This window comes from Micromys minutus (assembly GCF_963924665.1).
Source record: "Micromys minutus genome assembly, chromosome: X".
Classification (NCBI taxonomy): Eukaryota; Metazoa; Chordata; class Mammalia; order Rodentia; family Muridae; genus Micromys; species Micromys minutus.
Window position 1 is genome coordinate 126,502,430 of NC_137970.1, and position 19,305 is coordinate 126,521,734.

Here is a 19,305-nt window from a genome sequence, read left to right on the forward strand (position 1 = left end):
CAGAAACTATGCTGAACTTCAGGGCTGCTGAGTTTCCAAGGGCTGTGTTTCCCTTGATATAGTTTATATCCGCCTCATTTGAGGTTTCTCAAGTGCTTTGTGCTCTTGAGTATAGTGGAGCATACCTTTAGTCATAGCTTTGGAGAGGCAGATTTTCATCAGTTTCAGGCTAGCCTGGTTTATGTATTGAGTTCCAGGCCAGCTAAGACTATGTAATGAGACTCAGTTTCAAAATAAAATGAATTAAAGCATCTTGTGCTTATCCTTTACCATAATACTAGTACTTCCACACTGTCCATGTAGAAAGTGGCAACTGCAAGTTCCGAGAATATTGAGCTATGAGTTGCAAATAAGCCTGAGCTACATAGTGAGACTGTCTCAAAAACAAACAAGGGCTGGTGAAATGGCTGAATGGGTAAAGCCATTTTTCCAAGACTAACAACCAAAAAATTCATTAAGTACACAATGTAGTGCAAACACTCATTTCAATAAAGTCTACCCAACACATCATACTACATCCTGTTTGGCATGACATCCTTAGGATTCATTTATATATTTATTCCCTCAGATTGTTTCCCATATTTATTAGCACATCCCTTAACTGGTTATGGTAGCTCATACCTGTAATCCCACTGTGATGCTCAATATTGGTGTCAAATTGATTGCATTTGGAAACTGCTAAAACTAAGCTGACAGGCACTCCTGTGAGATTTTTTAAAATCAGATTATTGAATTAGGAAGACCTACTCTGAATATGGCCCATACCCAAAAAAGACATGGAAGAAGTGGAAGAAGGAAACTTTCCTTTTTGCTTACATGCCCTAACTCTTGCTGGCAAGTTATCTGTCTTGTTGCTGAGGCTGTTACTAAATCCAACTTCCTTAAGATTCCAACTGTTTAGTTAGGGTTTCTATTGCTGTAGACACTATGGCCATGGCCACTTTTATAAAGGAAAACATTTAAATTAGATCTGCCTTATAGTTTCAGAGGTTTAGTTCATTATTGTCTTGAGGAGAAGCATGGCAATATGTAGGCAGACATGGTGCTGGAGAAGAAACTGAGAGTTCTATACTTCATGGGTAGCAGAAGAAGACTGAGCATAGGAGACCTTAAAGTCCTTCTCCCTCACAGTGATACACTTCTACAAGGCCATACCTAATCCAAAAAGGCTAAACTTCCTAATAGTGTCACTCCAAAGGGACAAGCATTCAAACACGTGTCTATGGGAACCATTCCTATTCAAATCACCACACCAACATAGCTAAAAGCTAACAGATCTCTTGGAATTCCCTGGGACTCCAGCACCAGATTGGGACTGCAGAAATATTCATCCAAGTGAACTGAACAACTAGCAGGTTCTTGGCCTTCCTGTTATGAGACAGCTATTGATGGCCTATGTCTGGTCCCCAAGTGCTGAGATTAGAAGCTTTTGCTGCCACCCCCTGGCTAATTGTGTCATTAAAAAAATAGTCTGGGAGGTAACCCAGGCAGGCCTAAAGGCTCTCTGAATAGAGGTACAGACAGGTCTGTTATCCTGAACATGTAACCTTCACTTGGCACTCCCTGCAGCTCCTTCTGACCTGACAGTCATCTGTGTTCTGCTTCTGAAAGCAGCAGCCAGCGGCTTCTCCCATACTTCCATGCCACACCTCACCTTTGCCCTTCTCCCAATTACTTGGCAAGAACAGAAGTTGGAGAATGTTAGCTGAGCTGCCATGTACCTGAATCAAAAGACTTAATGTAGGAGAGTCAGTAAACACATTGGGGATGGCACATAGCAGGCTGATGTTTGGAATAGAGATAGTGAAAGGGAAACAGGGTTCTTAAGGAATAGGAACAGAAAACTGGCCAGGAGCTTGGAAGTACACATTAGGAGCATTAGGACTGGAGATTTTTGACTCTGTTTTGGCTGTTATAGCAAAACAAGAGCTAAAGAAAAGCAAAGGCAAGACTGTGGTTAATCACAGCGTATGGAGGGGAGTGGGTGTCCTCAGTGGAAAAGCCTGGGACTGGGCTGGTAGTGAGAACAAGAGGAAAGACATTTTGTTTTTGGAAACAGGGTGCTCTGGATGTACTGGAACTCACCATGTAGATTAGGCTGGCCTCAAACTAAGAAGAGATCCACCTGCCTCTGCTTCCTGAGTGTTGGAATTAAAGGTGCACAGCCATTTTTTCTTTTGAAGTTTTTCACTGATTCTGTCATTAATAAAGTAGCTGGTAGCTATAATTTTAGCACTCTCAAGGCTGAAATGGAAGCATTGTATGTAGGCCTCAAATCCTAGCTACTTGGAAGGGCAAAGTAGAAAAATCACAAGTTCAAGGCCAGCCTGGGTTACATAGTGACCTCAGGGCCAGTCTGGGAAATTTAGTGAGACCTTATATCAAATAAGAAGTGAAAAGAGGGCTGGGGAGGTAACTCAGCGTATTGTTTGCCTAGTAAGGTTCTAATCCCTAGTACTGGGCACTCCAAGGATAGAATGACATCAAGTACAACATACTGGTTTACCTGAATCCTGAGTTCTAAGTGGACACTTATAAGTGGCTTTAATTGCTGTGTCTTATTGGTAATAAAGAGGCTCCCAGGTATGGGCCAGTAGGTTGCAGACTAGACTGGAGACTGAGGGCTCCAAGACTTTAGGGTCCTCAGCCACATTCTGCTCCTTTAGGCAACATTTACCTGCTTTAGGAGATATTTACCTCCTTTAGGAATTGAGGGTCCAGGGACTGGAGAGATGGCTCAATGGTTAAGAGCACTGACTGCTCTTCCAGGGGTCCTGAGTTCAACCCCCAGCAACCGCATGGTGGCTCACAACCATCTGTAGTGGGATCTGATGCCCTCTTCTGGTGTATCTGAAGACAGCTATAGTGTACTTATATATAATAAATAAATAAACCCTTTTTTTTTTTTAAAAAGGAATGGAGGGTCCTAACAATGAGGGCTAAAGCTTTTCTATCAAAAGGTCATCAGTGCAAAGGGAACTCTAAGGCTCACCGTGTGATAATAACATCCAAGGGAAACAGATAACAAAGCCTGGCAGTGGGGCGGGATGCCCAAACTGTGAGAAGAAGCAGGAAAGTCAGGGCTGGGACTGTGGGACAGGGCTGATCACAGATATCAGGGCAACCCTGCCCAGGATGGAGGCTCCACAGCATGGGGCATGTATAAGAGAGTAAGAGCTTATCAGTAAAATGATGAAGGAGTCTCTTCATTTCCAGATTTTTATTTGCCTGTTATAATTCTGATATTATGTACATATACATATATATATTTGTTTTTTTTTTTTGTAGTGGGCTCATCAACAGACCAAGCAAAGGCATACAGGGAGGCCACAGCTGCTGGGCAGGAGCACAGCAGTGCTGGGAGAGCCAATCTTTGCTTTTTTGTCTGCTTTTATTTTTCTTGGAGTGAGATCATCAAAGCTAACTGCTATAAAATGGAGAAACCACCTAGAGACTCAGACATCTGCCTACACACTAGTGGCATATGGGGAAAGGGCAACAGCACAAACTTTCAAAGTCACGGTGTATTTACATTCCCAACGTGAGGAACAGGGGAAGGGGCCGAGGACGAGAACTGGGGACAGGCAGGGCTGCTAAGGGGTTCTGGGGTATGGTGGCAGCAGGGAAAAGCCTAGCCAATGCCAGTAGGAAGAGGTGTGCCTATCTCCAGCAATGAGAGAAGCCACTTTGATGTTGTCTTGTGGGTATCAAAGGCAATATGAGTGTGTGCATGTGTGTGCGTGCACATGCATTCTCGAATGTCTCCTGAAAGGTGTAATAGCAATGGGAGGAGGGTGCTAAGGGGGTGGGGAATGACTCTGGGCTTTCCAGATGGCCTCCTCTACACAGGTGGCCAGCTTGCTCAGGTCCCCATCCTGATTGAATCAAAATGGCAAAGAAAAGGGAGCAGATGGTGGGGACAGAGTTCTGTCTCCTGTCAGGCTAGCCAGGGAGAAAGAAAAGGTGCCAACCTAGTCCTGAGGAGACCCCACCATGCCTGTTTTCAGTCAGAACGTGAGGACAGCTTCTCAGAGATGGCTCAGAGGACTCTCCTTTGTCTTCTCCCACAAACTGTGGCCTCTCTGTCTAAATGGGTCGGCAAGGCAGCACCTGAAGATCCCTGATATGGGAGTGAACTGCCCCAAGCTGGGGCAAAGCAGCGTATGCCCAGGATAGGGTGCAGCTGGGTTTTGGCAATAAAGAGGGTAGCAGGTGGTAAGAAAGAGACTCGAAGCCACAGTTCTCTCCTCCGATCCAGTCAAGTCTTCCATGCGCTGTGGAAGAAGGAAGGACCTCGATCCCAAAGTCAGCAGGCCAGTGGCATGGTGCATTGGCCAGGTATCTTGGCCCCTGGCTCTCCTGCACCTCTGGCCCTGGGCCCAGCTTGGCCCTGCCTCACATGGCTGGACCTCACTATTCTAGGGCTACTGCAGGATTGATAGGAGAGGTAGCCCCTGAGCTGTCATTGCCTCCTGCTGCCTCCTTCTCTTTCTTGCCACTGTACTGGCCGATGAAAGAGCCATCCTCATTGAACTGGACGTCCACACTGCCCCCATAATCAGCCAGGCTGTCATCACTGCCTAGGGGTTTGATGTCTCCATTGAGAGATGGCTGGCTGCTACCAAAGGCCTTCTCTTCATTGTCACTGTATGGAGAGAAGGTGGGGTGTGAGTAGGGCCCTGGCAGGATACCCTAGCAGGTCACACTAGTAAGTTCTTGCCCTCTTTTATTTTTCTGTCCATAAAGGAAGTTTTGGGACTCATCCTGACACACTTCTAGGAGGTCAAGCTCTATGAATGATGCCACAGGGCTTGTACCTACTGCTGGAGCTTCACTTGGGGTTAAAGGCAGCCAGAAGAGTGACAGACAGCCCAGAAACTAGGGTCTTAACACAAGAATATCTGGGTAATGTTGGCCTCTCCCTAAAAGGATAACTGATGAACCAAAGGAAAAGTGGGGGTACCTTCCTCCCCAGTCTCTGAGCTATAACTGTTCATCCCTACTGTCCCACCTTACCTCTCCAGGGACCTGAAGTCACCCGAAGCACAAAAAAGAGAGAGAAGTTGAGTAAGAAGCAAAGATCAAGCAGAGCTGGGCCAACCCCTACTTCTGTTCCTGCTCACCTGTACTCGCCGAAGGTCTCGTCTTTCATGGGCCGGGCCTCGGAATCTACCTGAGTGTCTTCCTTGTCCTTCACTACAGACATAGCAGAGAAATCAACTTTTCTTGCCCACCCCCAGATTATGGATTGCTTTGTGATAAGAGCTCTCAGCACTGTCTTGACATCATTTAAAAACCTTCAGAGTGACCCACCCAACCTATGTAGATCCAGCTGCCACTGGTGTAGGCCTCTGTGGCCCCAGCCTGGGAAGAAGTCATCTTTGAGCTCTGACATAGACCCTACCTCTATGACTATGCTTGTCATGGAACTCCCAAGTTTGGGGTCTTGGGGTAAGGAGGGTTTTTTTTTCTCTACTTTCAGCTATAGCATCTTACCCGAGCCTGCTCAGTTTCCAGGTTACCTGAGTATTTGCCGCCCTTGCTGCGTTTGATGAAGCAGAGGATGAGCAGGATAAGGAGCAAGAGAATGATAGCGCTGACAAAGGCGATGAACCAGCCCTCCGAGGCAAAGCTACCTGTAGTAGAAACTCGCACGGGGCCTGAAGGCACAGAGTAAGAAGAAGACAAAGCCCAGGCCCTGGGATGAGCTATACTGCTAACAGGCATGCTACATTCCTAAGCCTGAGTAGCAGCCTCTAAATTAAGGCATTTAGGTCCTAAATGCTCAGGACCCATTTGAAGCTATAGGGGAATTTTGGGGCCAGGAGGTGCCACAGCAGCAGATGAGGAGGGGGGAGAAGAGAGCCCTCTGTAAATGGTATAGGGAAAGGTACACTGGCCAAAGCACACCCAGATTTCTGGGAGTCACAGGGCTGTTAAGGGCTGCATGCAACAAACCAGCAGTGGTGCCCAAGGCTTCCTGGCAGAGGATGTTGGCCCTGGTGCCTCACCAGTGCCATTAGTCTTCACAGCCAGATGATGCAGGAGGACCTTCTCCTTCATCAGGTGGATCTCATATTTGGTGTCAGGCTGTAGGTCCCACTGTGTGTAGGAGCTCTGATTGTAGCTGACATACTGAGGCTGAAGCTGATGATCAGGGCTCACTTTCCCTTCTGTACAGATGAGGCATGGTGGTAGAGGGACTCAGCAAGAGGACTAGACACATTAGGGGTAGGGACAGAGCCTTAGCTCTCTACCCCAAAGCTATCTCTGCACTTACCTGGCAAGGCTTTGAACAAGATATGGAACCTGAAATTGCACTGGCCCTTCCGAGGGACCCAGGAGACAACGCTGTAGTTTTCACCTGCTGTGGCTGAGATGTTGCCAAAATCTGGCTTTCCTGGAGAATGTAGGAGCATTCAAAGGCCCACTCTCCTGAGCTTAGCCTCCCGGTCAACCTCCTCCCTTGGTCAAGCACAAGATAACAGTCAAGACTAACACCACCAAATCCCTTGCTTCAGCTCACCAAACATGGCCATAGTGCCTCCTTCACGCACAATGGCCTCACCAGGACCCTGCTGGGTAGTGGCCTGAAGCTGGAAGCGGTACTGTAGATCAGGGTTGAGGTTGGTGAGATTATGTGTCCGGAGCTCTGGGTCCGAAAGGTTGAAGAACAACTGCTCTTTGTTTTCCCCATTCACTGTGGAAAGAAGTAAGAGGCTGGCTTCAGTTACCAGCTTGGGCCTTTTCTAGGTCTCCCAGCCTCCATTCCAGGTACGATGCACGCACAGGGATGGTAAGAGAGCAGGTAGCCAGTGAGCACTCCATTGTGGCTAAGTGGTGGCTGCCAGTGCAGTAGCAGGCTAGTGTCTGACTGGCACTCCAGGTGTAATGCCTCAGGGTGGCCAGGCACTGTGGAAATACAGAAGGGTAGAAGGTCCTCATCTGAGTCCAAGGAGAAGGGGCAGGGGGTACAGGTACAGGGTAGGGTGGCATGCAGACTCACCTCCCTCTGGGGTGCTGAAGGTCCATTCACTTGCAGGCCCCAAGCCCCGTCCATTAAAGGCCTGTACCTCCACATGATAAGAGCTGTAAGGACGCAAACCACTAAGGATGGCACTGGTGGTATTCGCAGGTACCACCATGTGGTTTTTGTGGACATGCCTCTTGCTGTGCTTTTTCTGACTGCCCTTCCACCAGTATGATACCTGTCCAGAGGGTCAACAAACCTCATAAGGGTAGAAGTCACCTATTGGACAGGACCTCCAAGACATGTTCCTCACCACCCTTATCATAGACCCTTTTCCCCCATTCCAAGAACTTCCAGAAGAGCTTCTTACAGACAACAGAGTCCCCACCCTCAGTACTCTCACATTCCCTTTTAGTTCTCCCCATACCCTGAATCCTTACATTGTATCCCCTGAGGTGGCCTTTAACCTGGGCCAAGTCCACAGGCCTCCACCTGACCAGCACAGTGCTTGAGTTGAAGATTGTGATGTCTTCAAGCTCAGGGCTCGCCTGGGGGTCTGAAAACATCCAGTTATTTGGAGAAGACACAGGCCTTCACCCGAGCCAGCAGATCAAACTCCTTCCCACAGGAAAGTGGGCTGCATGCCACATAAGAAGCTATTCAGTTATGAATGGGTCTCTCCAGGAAGAAAGTAGTAACTTACACACACACACACACACACACACACACACAAACACAAAAAAAATCTTGACTGGGTGCTCAAAATTACTATTTGATGATGGTCCAGACTCAAGGAAACTCACAAGGCATCAAAACCTGTTTTGATAACTAGCTCTTAGTTGACATGCTGAGACTGAAGTGAGTTGAATTCTTTTATATTTTGAAATATTTGCAAATAATAATAATAAGATGTCTTGAGGATAAGTTCAATTCTAAATCTACAGGGTTTATCTCTGTAGTCTGGGCTGTCCTAGAATTCACTATGTATCCTAGAGCATCCTCTCATTTTTGCCTCAGCTTCTAGAATGCCACACTTAACTATACCAATATGTATATAATTTAGAGATAGTCTCCTGGAACTCAGGATGGCCTCAAACTCTATATGTAGTGAGCATGGCTCTAAACTTCAAGTCCTCCTGTCATCACTTCCTATGTGTTAGGATTACAGGTATACACCACCATGCTTGCTTTATATGGTGCTGGGGATCCAATCTAGCCTTTGTGAATGTCAGGCAAGCATTGTACCAAATAAGTTACATCCCACCTTATATATACTACCATATTTTTAGCAAGCTTGTGTTTTCACTGACTCCACACAAAAAGTCGTGTGGAATTTCCCACTTTGGGTGCCATATTTCAGCTCCTGGAACATCTCAGAGTTGGGATTTTCTGTTGAGGGATACTCAGCCTATACCAGGTACTTCCTGGACCAGAGAGAGGAAATGCTGCCAAATATAGTGCTGGTTCACTCAACTGCCATTTCTGCTAATGGTGAAAGTGTAGCAATTTGAGCTGTGCAGAATTTCATAACATCACAGTATCTACAGGAAAGCATGCCCTTGCTTGTAAGAATTGTATACTGATCACTGAGGGGTGGGGCTGGCAATGGCAATGGCAAATGGAGTGAAATACACATGTGCACAAGATAACGTGCATGAGGATTCCAGTCCCCAGCCCTCAAGCCCTGGCATGTGGGCCAGGCTCACTCCAATACTCACAGTCTTCCCCCGAATAGCCAATGGTGACCTGGGGCTCGGGGCCCTTGCCTTGGTTGTTCACTGCCTGGACTTTGATCTCATAAGGCACAAATGTGGAAGTGTTAGACACCACCAGGAAGGGGTCGCTCACGGTCTGTTCCTTCCAGTTCTCCTGCTTGCCCTGTGGACGCCACTGTACACGATACTGAATCTGGGGGGCATTCCAATCCATCCACCGAAGGGGCTGGGGGAGACCAGTAGATAAGAAGCCCATTGGCCAAGAGCTTCCATCTTCTCTGCCTTGTCCTCCAGCCCAGATATTATCCCTCAGGCATTGGCTTCCTCTTTAGTATAGCCAAATGATAGCAAATAGCTGGGTCCTGGCTTTGTATCCACAGTGCAAATCAGAGTAGGGAACCTCACCTTCCATGTGATGACCATATTGTTGGTCTCATTCCCTTCCCCTCTCACATCCACAGGGTTCTTCTCTGGAGCTGAAAGTAATGTGTCAACCTATCAGTGCTACAGCAAGGACAAGGAACAAATGGCCCATTCTGGCTCCTGAAGCAATAAGCCAGCAGCCCCAAGAGTACAACAATGGCCTTCTTGTTGCCCCTGGAACTCTGGAATCAGGGAGCATGGGCACAGCATGCCCTTTCTATACACTACCCATAAACCCTGGGGCACAGTGACTGCCATCCCTTTCAGGTGATTTGGGAGAGAATGCTCCCTGGCTTACCTGCCTCAGGTGTGACCACAGTCTCAGAAACAGGGCTGGGCTCTCCAGGACCATATTTGTTAATGGCAGTGACGCGAAAGGTGTAGTGAACATAGGGAGACAGCTTGAGGGTAGTAGAGGTCTGATTTCCTGGCACCTTGCCCAGACTGAACCATTTCTCAGGAGCCATTTCCTTGTCCTCAAATTCAATGTCATACTCTGCCAAGAAGCAAATTCACAGCAAAGTAATGATCATATAGTATATCTTAGTGGGGAGGGCAATGGGGAAGTAGGTGCTATAAAGGAACACAAGCCCCTGGAAAGCAAATATGTGCTTTAATGAGGCACGGTATCCTGTGGCTATGGTTCTGAGAGAGAGGAAGATCTGAGGAAGAGGGACAGCTGGCAAGGGCAGTGCAGGGGATGCCACACTCAGGTCTCTTACTCTCAATGGGAGAGTTGTGGTCTTCAGCAGGGCTCCAAGACAAGTGCACCTGGCTCTGCTTCAGCAGGTGTCGATTGGACAGCTCCAGGTGAGGTACTGGGCCAGGGCTCCCTAAGGGTCACAGAAGGTGGATTCTCATGGAAGGTGGATTGTCTGGATTCCTTAAGAGCCATCCACATGCCCTCACCTCCAACTCAGTATGACTGAGGGAGCATGGGCATGATGGATCAGAAGATAGGTACCCTTTGTACCTAACTCTATATTAGGACTTACCCACCACTAAGAGCTGTGCCCTGCTCTCCACTTTATCCAGTTCAGTGCTGGCTACACAACTGTAGTTGCCCTGGTCACTGTAGTCCAGGCTCTGGATGACCAGTTGTCCATCTTCTATGAAATACCTAGAGGTAGGGACATACATGCCCCTTAGTGGCAGATAAACCACTGTCTGCCTTTTCTAACCCTTTCCCTTGTCCCACCATGAACTTCCTCCTTTAAGAAGTTCCTCCTGCCAAGACAAGGCTAGGAGATCTGATTCTCAGTTTTTCTGTCTTCCCCCTTCTACCTAGCCCATTTTAGGGCTCAGGGCCCTCACTTGTCACTGTCTCCACGTTCCTGGAGGTCTCTCCCATCTTCACGCCAAGTGATGCTGGCCTGCAAAGAGGGGTCAAAGGAGGCCTGGCACGTGAATGTCACCCTTGCACCTTTCTTCTCAATTGTGCTCCGGGGCCCCTGTGTGATCTGGGTTGCTTCTAAGGGAAACAAAGGGGAAGGGAGGTCACTTCGATGTTCTCCACAGACTTTGACTCTACCTCTCAGGAAATCTGACAGTCATGTGTGCTCATCATCTAACCTTTAACCTGTAGGTTAGCCAAAATGGTCACATTGTTCTGGTCATTGGCAGCCTGGCAGAAATAGCGTCCAGTGTCATTGGCTTGGAGGTCTCTGATGCCCAGCGTTCCATTGGCATAGGGGAAAAATCGTTCATCCTGAAGCACCGTGGTTCCTTCCTCATCCAGCCTAGAGTAAGCAGAGAGTCTGGCTTGGACCAACCATTTTGGCCTCCCTGCCCTCCTGGGATCTTTAGATGAGAAGATATCTTAGAAGCCTCCATAAGATGGGCACACTCACCACTGGACACTGGGAACAGGAGCTCCAAAGGCTTTGCATAACAAGTAAGCAGTACTGCCTTCAACTGCCATGTATGTCTGATTGTCTTTTGTTAGGATCCTGGCTGGCAGCTCTATGGAAAGAATAGTCTCAGGAGACAGGGTAGAACTAGAGGTTCCAAGTATAGAAGAATCCAGTAACTCCCCAGATGGCACACACAGACCTTTAAGAACCATGTTTTTTGGCTTCCCCATTCTAGGCTGTCCCTCTCAGCCTTGGTTAAATGGTCTCCTTAGCCTTGTATGTACTTCAACCACCAGGATTCTACAAAGTATTGAAGGCTCAAAGAGCAGTTAGCATCTTCCCCAAAACCTTCTCTGCCCAGCCCTAAATCTTCCTGAATATCTGTGACAGAAGTCATCAGGCTATCCTGGGTTACATCTTGTCCAGGGCATACCTCTGCTCAGACATGATGACAAGACTCTGCTCATTTTATGGCTCCCACTTCCAACTATTATGAGAATGGAAGAAAGATGGGGTGAAGGCCTTAGAAAGGAGCAAGGCAGCCCCAAGAAGCTATGCCCCAATCAGCTGCTGGCTGAGTAGTTTTGATGAACTGAAAGGACAGACTAGAAGCTATAAGGCAATGCTAAGCAAGTAGGTGGAAGGGAAGAAGGGACAGAGGCAGGCAGGCAGGAGATAAGGTCACTGCACTTACGGACAACATAGATATAGGCATTGGCTAGCAGGAGCCCGTGCTGGTTGCGAGCTTCACACTGGGTCACCATTGTGTCACTTGGTTGCACATTACTCAGGATCAAAGACCCCTGCTCAATTCGGTACTTCTGGTCCTTGTTCACCTCTGTATGCAACAGGCAGAGCCCAAAGGCTCAGGTCAGAACATTGAGCTTTGCTGAAAGCCCTTCTCACCCTCCTCTTCCTTTGATGTTTTTCTGTACTCCCTATACACCCAACCACTGCTGAGACCCTACTTACCCTCCATAGACATTCCATTGATTCTCCAGGTGACCTCTGGTTGGGGCCTGCCCTGGACTTGGCAGTCTAGGCGGACAGTCTCTCCTGGCCCATACAAATGGCTCTGGGGCTTCTGCAGCCAGTATGGGGCAGCTGAGCAGGAGGAAAAAGTAGCCTGAGCCTGAACCCTGTTCTGGCCCTAAGTGCAGGCCCTGCCCTCTCCCGTGACAGTGGACATTGCAGGCCATCAACCCTGAAATCCATTCTGAGGAGCCTGTGGAAGCTGGGAAAGGATGTACCATGCCCATACCTTCCACAGTGACATAGTAGGCATGCCGGGCACTGCCCAGTGAGTTCTCTGCAAGGCAAGTATACTCGCCATCATCTTCCTCGCCTACATTGAGCAGCTGAAGGGTCTTGTTGTGGTTTTGGTAGATAACACGGTCTGTTGGCATAGGGTCACTGGGGTGCAGCCACCTGATGGTGGGTGTAGGGCTGCCCAGGTTCATAGTGCCAAGGGAGAAGAGAAGGGAGAGACAACAAAACCACTCAGCCCTGAGGCATAAACCTGTTGGGGGCCACCAAGCACCAGCCCTCCACCCTAGAAACCCACACTCACAATCCCTCAGCAATGCACTCCAGGACTAATGACTGGCCCTGCAAGGCCACCAGGTGGCTGCTGGAGTTTGTGGGGAAGAGTAGGCGTGGCTTCCGGTCAATCATGCTGTTGGCTACCACGAGAAAAGGAGTCAGTCATCAGATTTAGAGAAATTGAAGCAAAAGAATCATCAGTTCAAGGCCATCTTGGTCTACAGAGTGAAACTATTTTTTAAAGTTTGTCCTAGCTACATGTGATAACAAATGATTTCAATCCCAGTGTCTGGGAAACAGAAGCAGACAGATTTCTTTGAGTTTGAGACCATTCTGATCTGCATAGCAAGTTCCAGGCCAGCCAGGGCTACAGAGTAAGACTGTCTCAAACCAAAAATCAATCAAACAACCAAACAAAAAGGCATCTAACTATCTCTGTTCTCACCACATAGGAAAGGGTCTTAGTGGGTACAGTTAAGAGCCATGCTGCCTTATGAGGGCATTTGTGGTTGTGTGCCCCTTTTCTTGGGGGCTAGGCTGGAAGTTAAGAAAAGAGTGGGATATGGTTATTAAAGATACTGGGACTCACTGGGCTTGACCCGGAGGTCAATAGGTTCCTTTTGAATGATGGTCCGGGTGCCAGGGAAGTGGGCATTGCAGATGTAGTCTGAATGATTGTCCGAGGTAAGCACATTGGCAAAATATAGGTCTCCATTCTGGCCCATGGACACCCTCTCATCTTGTTTGATGTGAAAAATCTCTGCAAAAGAAGTGACAAGGAGATGGAGGTGGGAGTCTGTTGGGGAAGACCCCCAACCCCATGTTCCAGGCAGCAGCTCCTTCTGTCACCCACTGCTATTCATCCAGTAGATCCTAAGTGGGGCTGCACTGGGTGGCGGGTTGCAAGGTAGAACTACTGATTCTCCTTCCTCCACTTCCACAGGTTTTACAGTCTCCTTCGGCCATTTGGGAGCGCCTAGAAAGGACAGAGACTGGCATTTTCATCTTGAGACAGGAAAGAGAGACAGGGGAGGTCATGGTGATTCACAAGGGTGTGAAAGGGCCAGGTGGAAGTTCACATAAAGGGAGGCAAAAATTCTGGATATTTCTGAGGCTCATAGTGGGCATGGGAGCCCCACAGCAAAGAGATGGTAAGCAGGAGGCCAACTGACCAAGAAGGGTTAATTCACCACAATTCTAAGCCCTCCCACCCACCCTGAGGAAAGGACAAGAATGGTGGGGGGAGGCTGAGGTACAGCTGTGGGGGAGGGGAGCTACGGAGGGATGCAGGAGCCACAGACCCTTCCATCATCTTGACACAGGAAACCATGGCAACGGTTCCCAAGGTAACTGAAGAAGAGAGTGCTTCAGGAGGCAGAAAACTCAGTGAGGATGGAATGCAGAGGGAAAACCCCAGGGAAAGGGCGACACATATAAAGACACAGCTCTAGAAGCAGAAACCAGGAATGAAAAGGATGGAGAAGCCAAGTTAGAGATACAGAAGTAGTGGAAGGCAGCAGAGACAAAAGTGGGAAAACCAGGAAAAGATAAATGGCAGAGATGACAAAGATAAGCTAAAAAGTAGAAGGGGAAAACCCAGGCAGAAATAGCAGCTACAAATATCAAGCCAGGAAGTGACCCAGACAGAGACAGGTGGGCAGACAGGAAGGCAAAGTAGACCCAGGGCAGTCATCCACCTATTCAAGCCAGTCCATGCTCCCAGCCCACCAGCAGTGATTACAAGATAGGTACCAAGAAAGACTAATAGAAAGGAGGGGCAATGAGGTAACAAAAAGTTCAGTAAAAAAAGAAGGTGAAAGGGTGGAATAGACTACTGGAGAAAATAGAAAAGGACAATGGGGACAGCTAGGGTGGAGTGAGGGCTGTCAGGGTACCTAGGCACCTCAATCACAATATAGCCAGCTAAGGTGACAGTGGTTGCCAGTCAGGCCCCCACTCAGCTCCCAGAATCTAAGGACCTTCCTTTCAGGTACCCCAAACCCCTTCTGGCCCTGCTGTGCTTCGCACCCTCAGCCACGAGCTGGATCTCATGCGACATGGCAGTTCCTAGTTTATTGCTGGCATAGCAGCGATAGATGCCCTGAAACCTCTGGGCAAAGCTGTTGTTGCCTTCGATGGTGAAGGAGCCAGAATAAGGTGCCTCGTGCACCACTACACCCAATTCTTCCTTGGGTTTGAAGTGGATGCCATCTTTCGTCCAGCGGAACCTGTGGGCAGAGCATGGATAAGAGGTTCTAGCACTCAAAACATGCTGCAACATGATAGGGGTGAGTGTTCATGAAGTCAGGGAACCCCAGCTGGTGGGCCCAGAGTGGACAGGGACTCAAGAGTCACAACCCAGATCTGAGGCTTCTAGACTCAGAAGTTAGGTGACCCAGGGAGGCCTGGGGGTTAGAGGCTGAGGTCAGCTGTCATCAACAGAGGGTCAGAGGGTGGGAGCCACTTACTCCACTTGGGGTCTGCCTCTGGCTTCACATTTGAGGCTTATGTCATCTGTTGGGAAGACAACCAGGCGCCGTGGAGACTGTTCTGTGATGACAGGCGGCTCCAGTACTGGAAACAAAATAAAAATGGGGAAATTTGTGTCTGGCTGATACTATAGCCTCAACCTCTGTTTGAACCTGAGGATAGCAGGGCACTTAGGAAGCCCATGGCAGTGAGGATATGTTGCAAAGGAGAAGCTAAGAAACACAGGGAGTCAGAAATGGACACATGAGGAACAGGGAAAAGATACTAATAGAAGTTAGAGAAAGGAGAAAGAGAGAGAAATAAAGACAGAAAAAGACAAGACAAACAAAGGCACAGAGAGAATAGTCTATGGACATATTATCCCAAATATATCTGATCTCAGAAGCTAAGTAGGCCTGATTAGTACTTGAATAAGAGAGATAGAAAGAACAAAAAGTCAAAAGAGACAAAAACAAAACAGATAAAACAAGAAGGGCAGCTCCAGCCAAGCTGTGGGGGCACATACCTTTAACTCCAGCATTCAAAGGGCAAAAGCAGACAGATCTCTGGGTTCCAGGCCAGCCTGATCTACAGAGTTTCAGGACAGCCAGGGCTACATGGAAAGACCCTGTCTTTAATACCACCCGCCAAAGAAGGGTAATGCCTAGTGGGAAGAGATGGCACCAGAGTGACAGCAATAGACAGAAACAATGTGAGAATGACAGAAATTCCAACAAAAACAGAGACAGAGCAAAAATGCTAAACTCAGGTGAGAGAAGAAGCCAAGAAGAGCCTCTGGATTGAGTTAAAGGGACAAGAGACAAGAGCCTGAGCCAAAAAAAAAAAAAAAAAAAAAAAAAAAAAAAAAAAGAAAAGAAAAAGAAAAAGCCCCAACCACACCCATTTACAGTACTACAGGAAAAGTGTGTTCTCCAATATACAGAACAAAGGTGTGCTACCTCAGCCCAAGGCCCCTCCACCTCACTGTTTGTGGCCTTTAAGTTTGCTCCCCCACTCCTCCAACTTACCATGGTGTCCTTTATCTGAGAATCCAGACAGCAAGGGAGAGAAGGGAGAGAAATGCTTAGAGCAGTCCCAATAGGGCCTGATGGCAGGAGAAAAAACAAGCTGGAGCAGACTCCCATGGAGAAGAGACATGGAAAGGTTATTAAAATTCAGGGGCACTGAACAGAATTCCTGGACAGCACTATGTCCAACAAGAAAGGCTTTACCAGATATAGCCCCAGGATTTGTAGACCCAGAAATACAAAACTTTTGTCTTTAGAAAAGGGTGTTGTTATAGCCCCTGGGAAGGATGGATAAGGCCCACAGAACTAAACTCTTCTTCCAAGATGCCTTGGAAGATTTGGAGGCAGACAGCCTGGCAACTGGCACCCTCCCCTGCTCCAGCCCACTTCCCTCCTAATCCAATTAGTGCAGCTCAGTGTTTTCAATTAGGAAGGCCCAGTCTTCAGAGCCCGGCGCCCCTCCTCCTCAAGCCCTCCCAAAGGCCCTGCTAGCATCAGTCTCCATAGCCCTCAGGACCTGCACCAGCCAGCCTTCTCTCCCTCTTTCCTCCCAGGAGGCCACTAAGCTCCCTGGGGCAGAGGGGCTATCCCAACCCCAGGATTCAACTGAGCAGCAAAGGAATGGAGAAAGGGGATATGAGGGAACAAGAACACTGGGTTGGCTCTGAAAGCTTTGTCTCTTCAGACTTCAGCATAAGGCTCCCAGAAGAGAAAAAGGGACTCCCTAGGAACAACACAGAGATCTATGATCTGGGGAGGAGCCAAGCTGAGAGCAAGAGAATGACAGCAGTGACAAAATAAGGTGAATCAACTTAGTGGAAGAAATAAAAAGAGAGACAAAGGATCCTGTAGAGGCTGGCCAAGGAGAAATGGAGGGCAGGTCTCAATAGGTAGACAGCATATCTGCCTACTGCATCTCAGAGTCAGTACCAAGGGCTAGTCATTGCCCAGGGAAGCCTCAGAGCTGCTTTGGTTTCTGGCCTAGTTATCGGTCTTCACTGCCATTTTTTAAAAAAATTCACCCTGCCCCCACCATACAAAAGACATACCTAGGCAAGATAGGCCAGCCCATCTGGTAGCAGGACAGGCTGATACCCAGCATAAGGCCTTGGCACTTTAGACTAGAAAGCAGACCTTGAAAAGTAAGTGAAAGATGGAGAAAGAAGGACCACTATATTTCTATAAATGTGCAAAAGTTAGGGTCTGGCACATGTGTGGATGTCCTGGAATGTGTATATCCAGTATCTGTGGGTGTATATGTGTACACCTGGACCTTAATAGAACACATATACTTGTATTTATGTGCTTACACAGTTCTGTGTTATACAGTCCCCATGTCTGTATAGACAATTGCTCCTTGATTTCTGTGTAAATAACTGCTCCTTTAAGTGTAAATCACCAGTGTGTATTTCTGTTGGTGTGTCCTATTCCATTCATATCTCTGTGCCTAGTTGGAACAAGGTCTGTTTCATATTCCCAGCACACTTATATGTCCCTAAGTGTCGCTTTAGGATAAGGAATGGGTGTAGGGATTTCTGTGTCCGTGTCTTAACCTCTGTGCCATCAATTTCTCTTCACCCTTTCCAAAGTTTGCTATACCCTGATGTCAAGTGCCTCTCAAGTTCACCTCTCTTGGCTCCTATCTCATTCTTGGCAATCTTCCCCACACCTGATCTGGGCTTGCCTCTCTTTATATCCAGGTTCAGAGATAAAGATAAAGTGGACAAGAATTAAAGCCTAGTAACTCAATATGCGTAAACACCATTATATATGGTACTCTCTGAAATGCATTCCTACAGGATACCAACCACTTAATGCAGTGTACCTACAACTCTTGCTGAAACTTGAGAGGAAATCGCATCACAGTAAACATACCCTTCATATGCAAACATGCTCTACTCAATCATACACATGTACATCCATCCTACTAGAAAGAAACCTTATAAGCAAATACCTGTACATCCCCACAAACCTGACCTCTAAATAAGTTAGAGTGACTCACAAACTTACTGAAATAGGAAATTGAAATCATATCTAGCAAGTCGTCTACTAGGTTAAAACACACACATCATACACACACACAAATGAACAAGCCAACTCAAAAGCCTAGTCCCATTCTACAGCTACACTCCACAATAGCCACATACTTATCTGTGATAGTCCTCCAAGCATCACAGACACATGTTCCAGACCTTTTCCAATGCCTCCAAATAATTACACCCCCAAAAGAATTCAGAAAGCTGTTGAGTCAAGATCTGGTGTTTTCAAGGTGTCTTTTCCTGTGTCAGTTAAGAGACAAGACTACCCAGTACCTAAGATAGGAAAAAGCCAGAATCTTAGGACTGCCCATTCTCCTGGCTGCTATATCCATGGGGTGTGTTCAGAAGGAATGGAAGCAGAGAAGGGAGTGGATTTGGAAAGGGTGCTCATCCTAAAGGAGAGCAGAGGAAAGGGACCAGAGGATTTCTTGCACGGTCTGCTGTCCGTGGTGCTGGAGGCATCATATGTTCCTGTCCATGGTGCTGACACTTCCCATGCTTTCTTTCTGATCCTTCTAAAGGTAAAGAGAGTCCTGGGTAGCTCTTGCCCACCCCATGCTACAGAATAAGTGAAGGCTAAAAATGGGGAGAAAGTGAAAAGATAAAAAGATAAAGAAGATCTCAGCTCAGCAGCGGTAGGAGGTGCTGAAGCTCCCTCCAGTTACTCACATTCATCAGGAATCTGTATGAGCAGGCAGGGGCTGCAGAGGAGGAGAGGCCACACATACTGCAGCACCACAACCATCTTCCTGTCAGCTCAGCAGCTCGGTGCAGCACAACTGGCCAGATTCCACTCACCTTCCTGCTGATGGTTGGTTTCCAGCAGTAGCTGCTGACAATGGGGGGGGGGGGCACTGAGAGAAGGGAGGAGAGAGGGTGGGGGAGGAGAGAGAAAGAGTGGATGGGCAGCCATTAGTGACTAACATCTAAGCCCAGATCTTGGCCCCAGCCCCAGCTGGCTAGCTTATCCCTGCCCCCATTTTCCTCCACCCTACTATTTACACAAGCAATTCCACCTCGGATGGAGAAATCTTTAAGAGACACCACATTGGTTGGGACTCCAGATTCCCTTTCATTTTCTTTTTTTGGTTTGTACCTTTCTGCCAGTTATCTCTCCAGCACCAACTTGTTACCACAATTAACTCCCCTGTGGGTACCATCAGCCATGTGTGTGTTGATATACCTACCTGTAAGCAGGTGTTAAAGGGCCTGTGCATAGATGCAGATCTGCATGTGTGGAGTATTTATGTGGTTATGCATGCATAC

The 19,305-nt window shown here is 47.8% G+C and overlaps 1 protein-coding gene across 2 annotated transcripts; it reads right to left on the reverse strand.

Annotated features, from left to right (window-relative positions):
• Nucleotides 1-3,260: 3,260 nt before the first annotated feature.
• On the reverse strand, nt 3,261-18,832 carry L1CAM (L1 cell adhesion molecule). 2 transcript variants are annotated; one of them, XM_080910976.1, is made up of 26 exons: nt 18,709-18,832; nt 14,972-15,077; nt 14,532-14,731; nt 13,357-13,479; nt 13,093-13,263; nt 12,532-12,643; nt 12,223-12,407; nt 11,934-12,065; nt 11,656-11,799; nt 10,959-11,070; nt 10,681-10,847; nt 10,423-10,579; nt 10,104-10,228; nt 9,831-9,941; nt 9,407-9,604; nt 9,091-9,161; nt 8,689-8,911; nt 7,411-7,526; nt 7,007-7,208; nt 6,790-6,912; nt 6,527-6,700; nt 6,281-6,400; nt 6,012-6,173; nt 5,523-5,660; nt 5,124-5,196; nt 3,261-4,645 (listed from the first exon to the last, which is right to left on the reverse strand). In XM_080910976.1, exons 1-26 carry the CDS (start codon nt 18,782-18,784, stop codon nt 4,414-4,416), a joined length of 3,753 nt encoding a protein of 1,250 aa, XP_080767102.1. In that variant the 5' UTR covers nt 18,785-18,832; the 3' UTR covers nt 3,261-4,413. The 2 variants fall into 2 exon arrangements, with proteins under 2 accessions (XP_080767102.1, XP_080767103.1); XM_080910977.1 differs by lacking the exon at nt 5,523-5,660.
• Nucleotides 18,833-19,305: the final 473 nt, after the last annotated feature.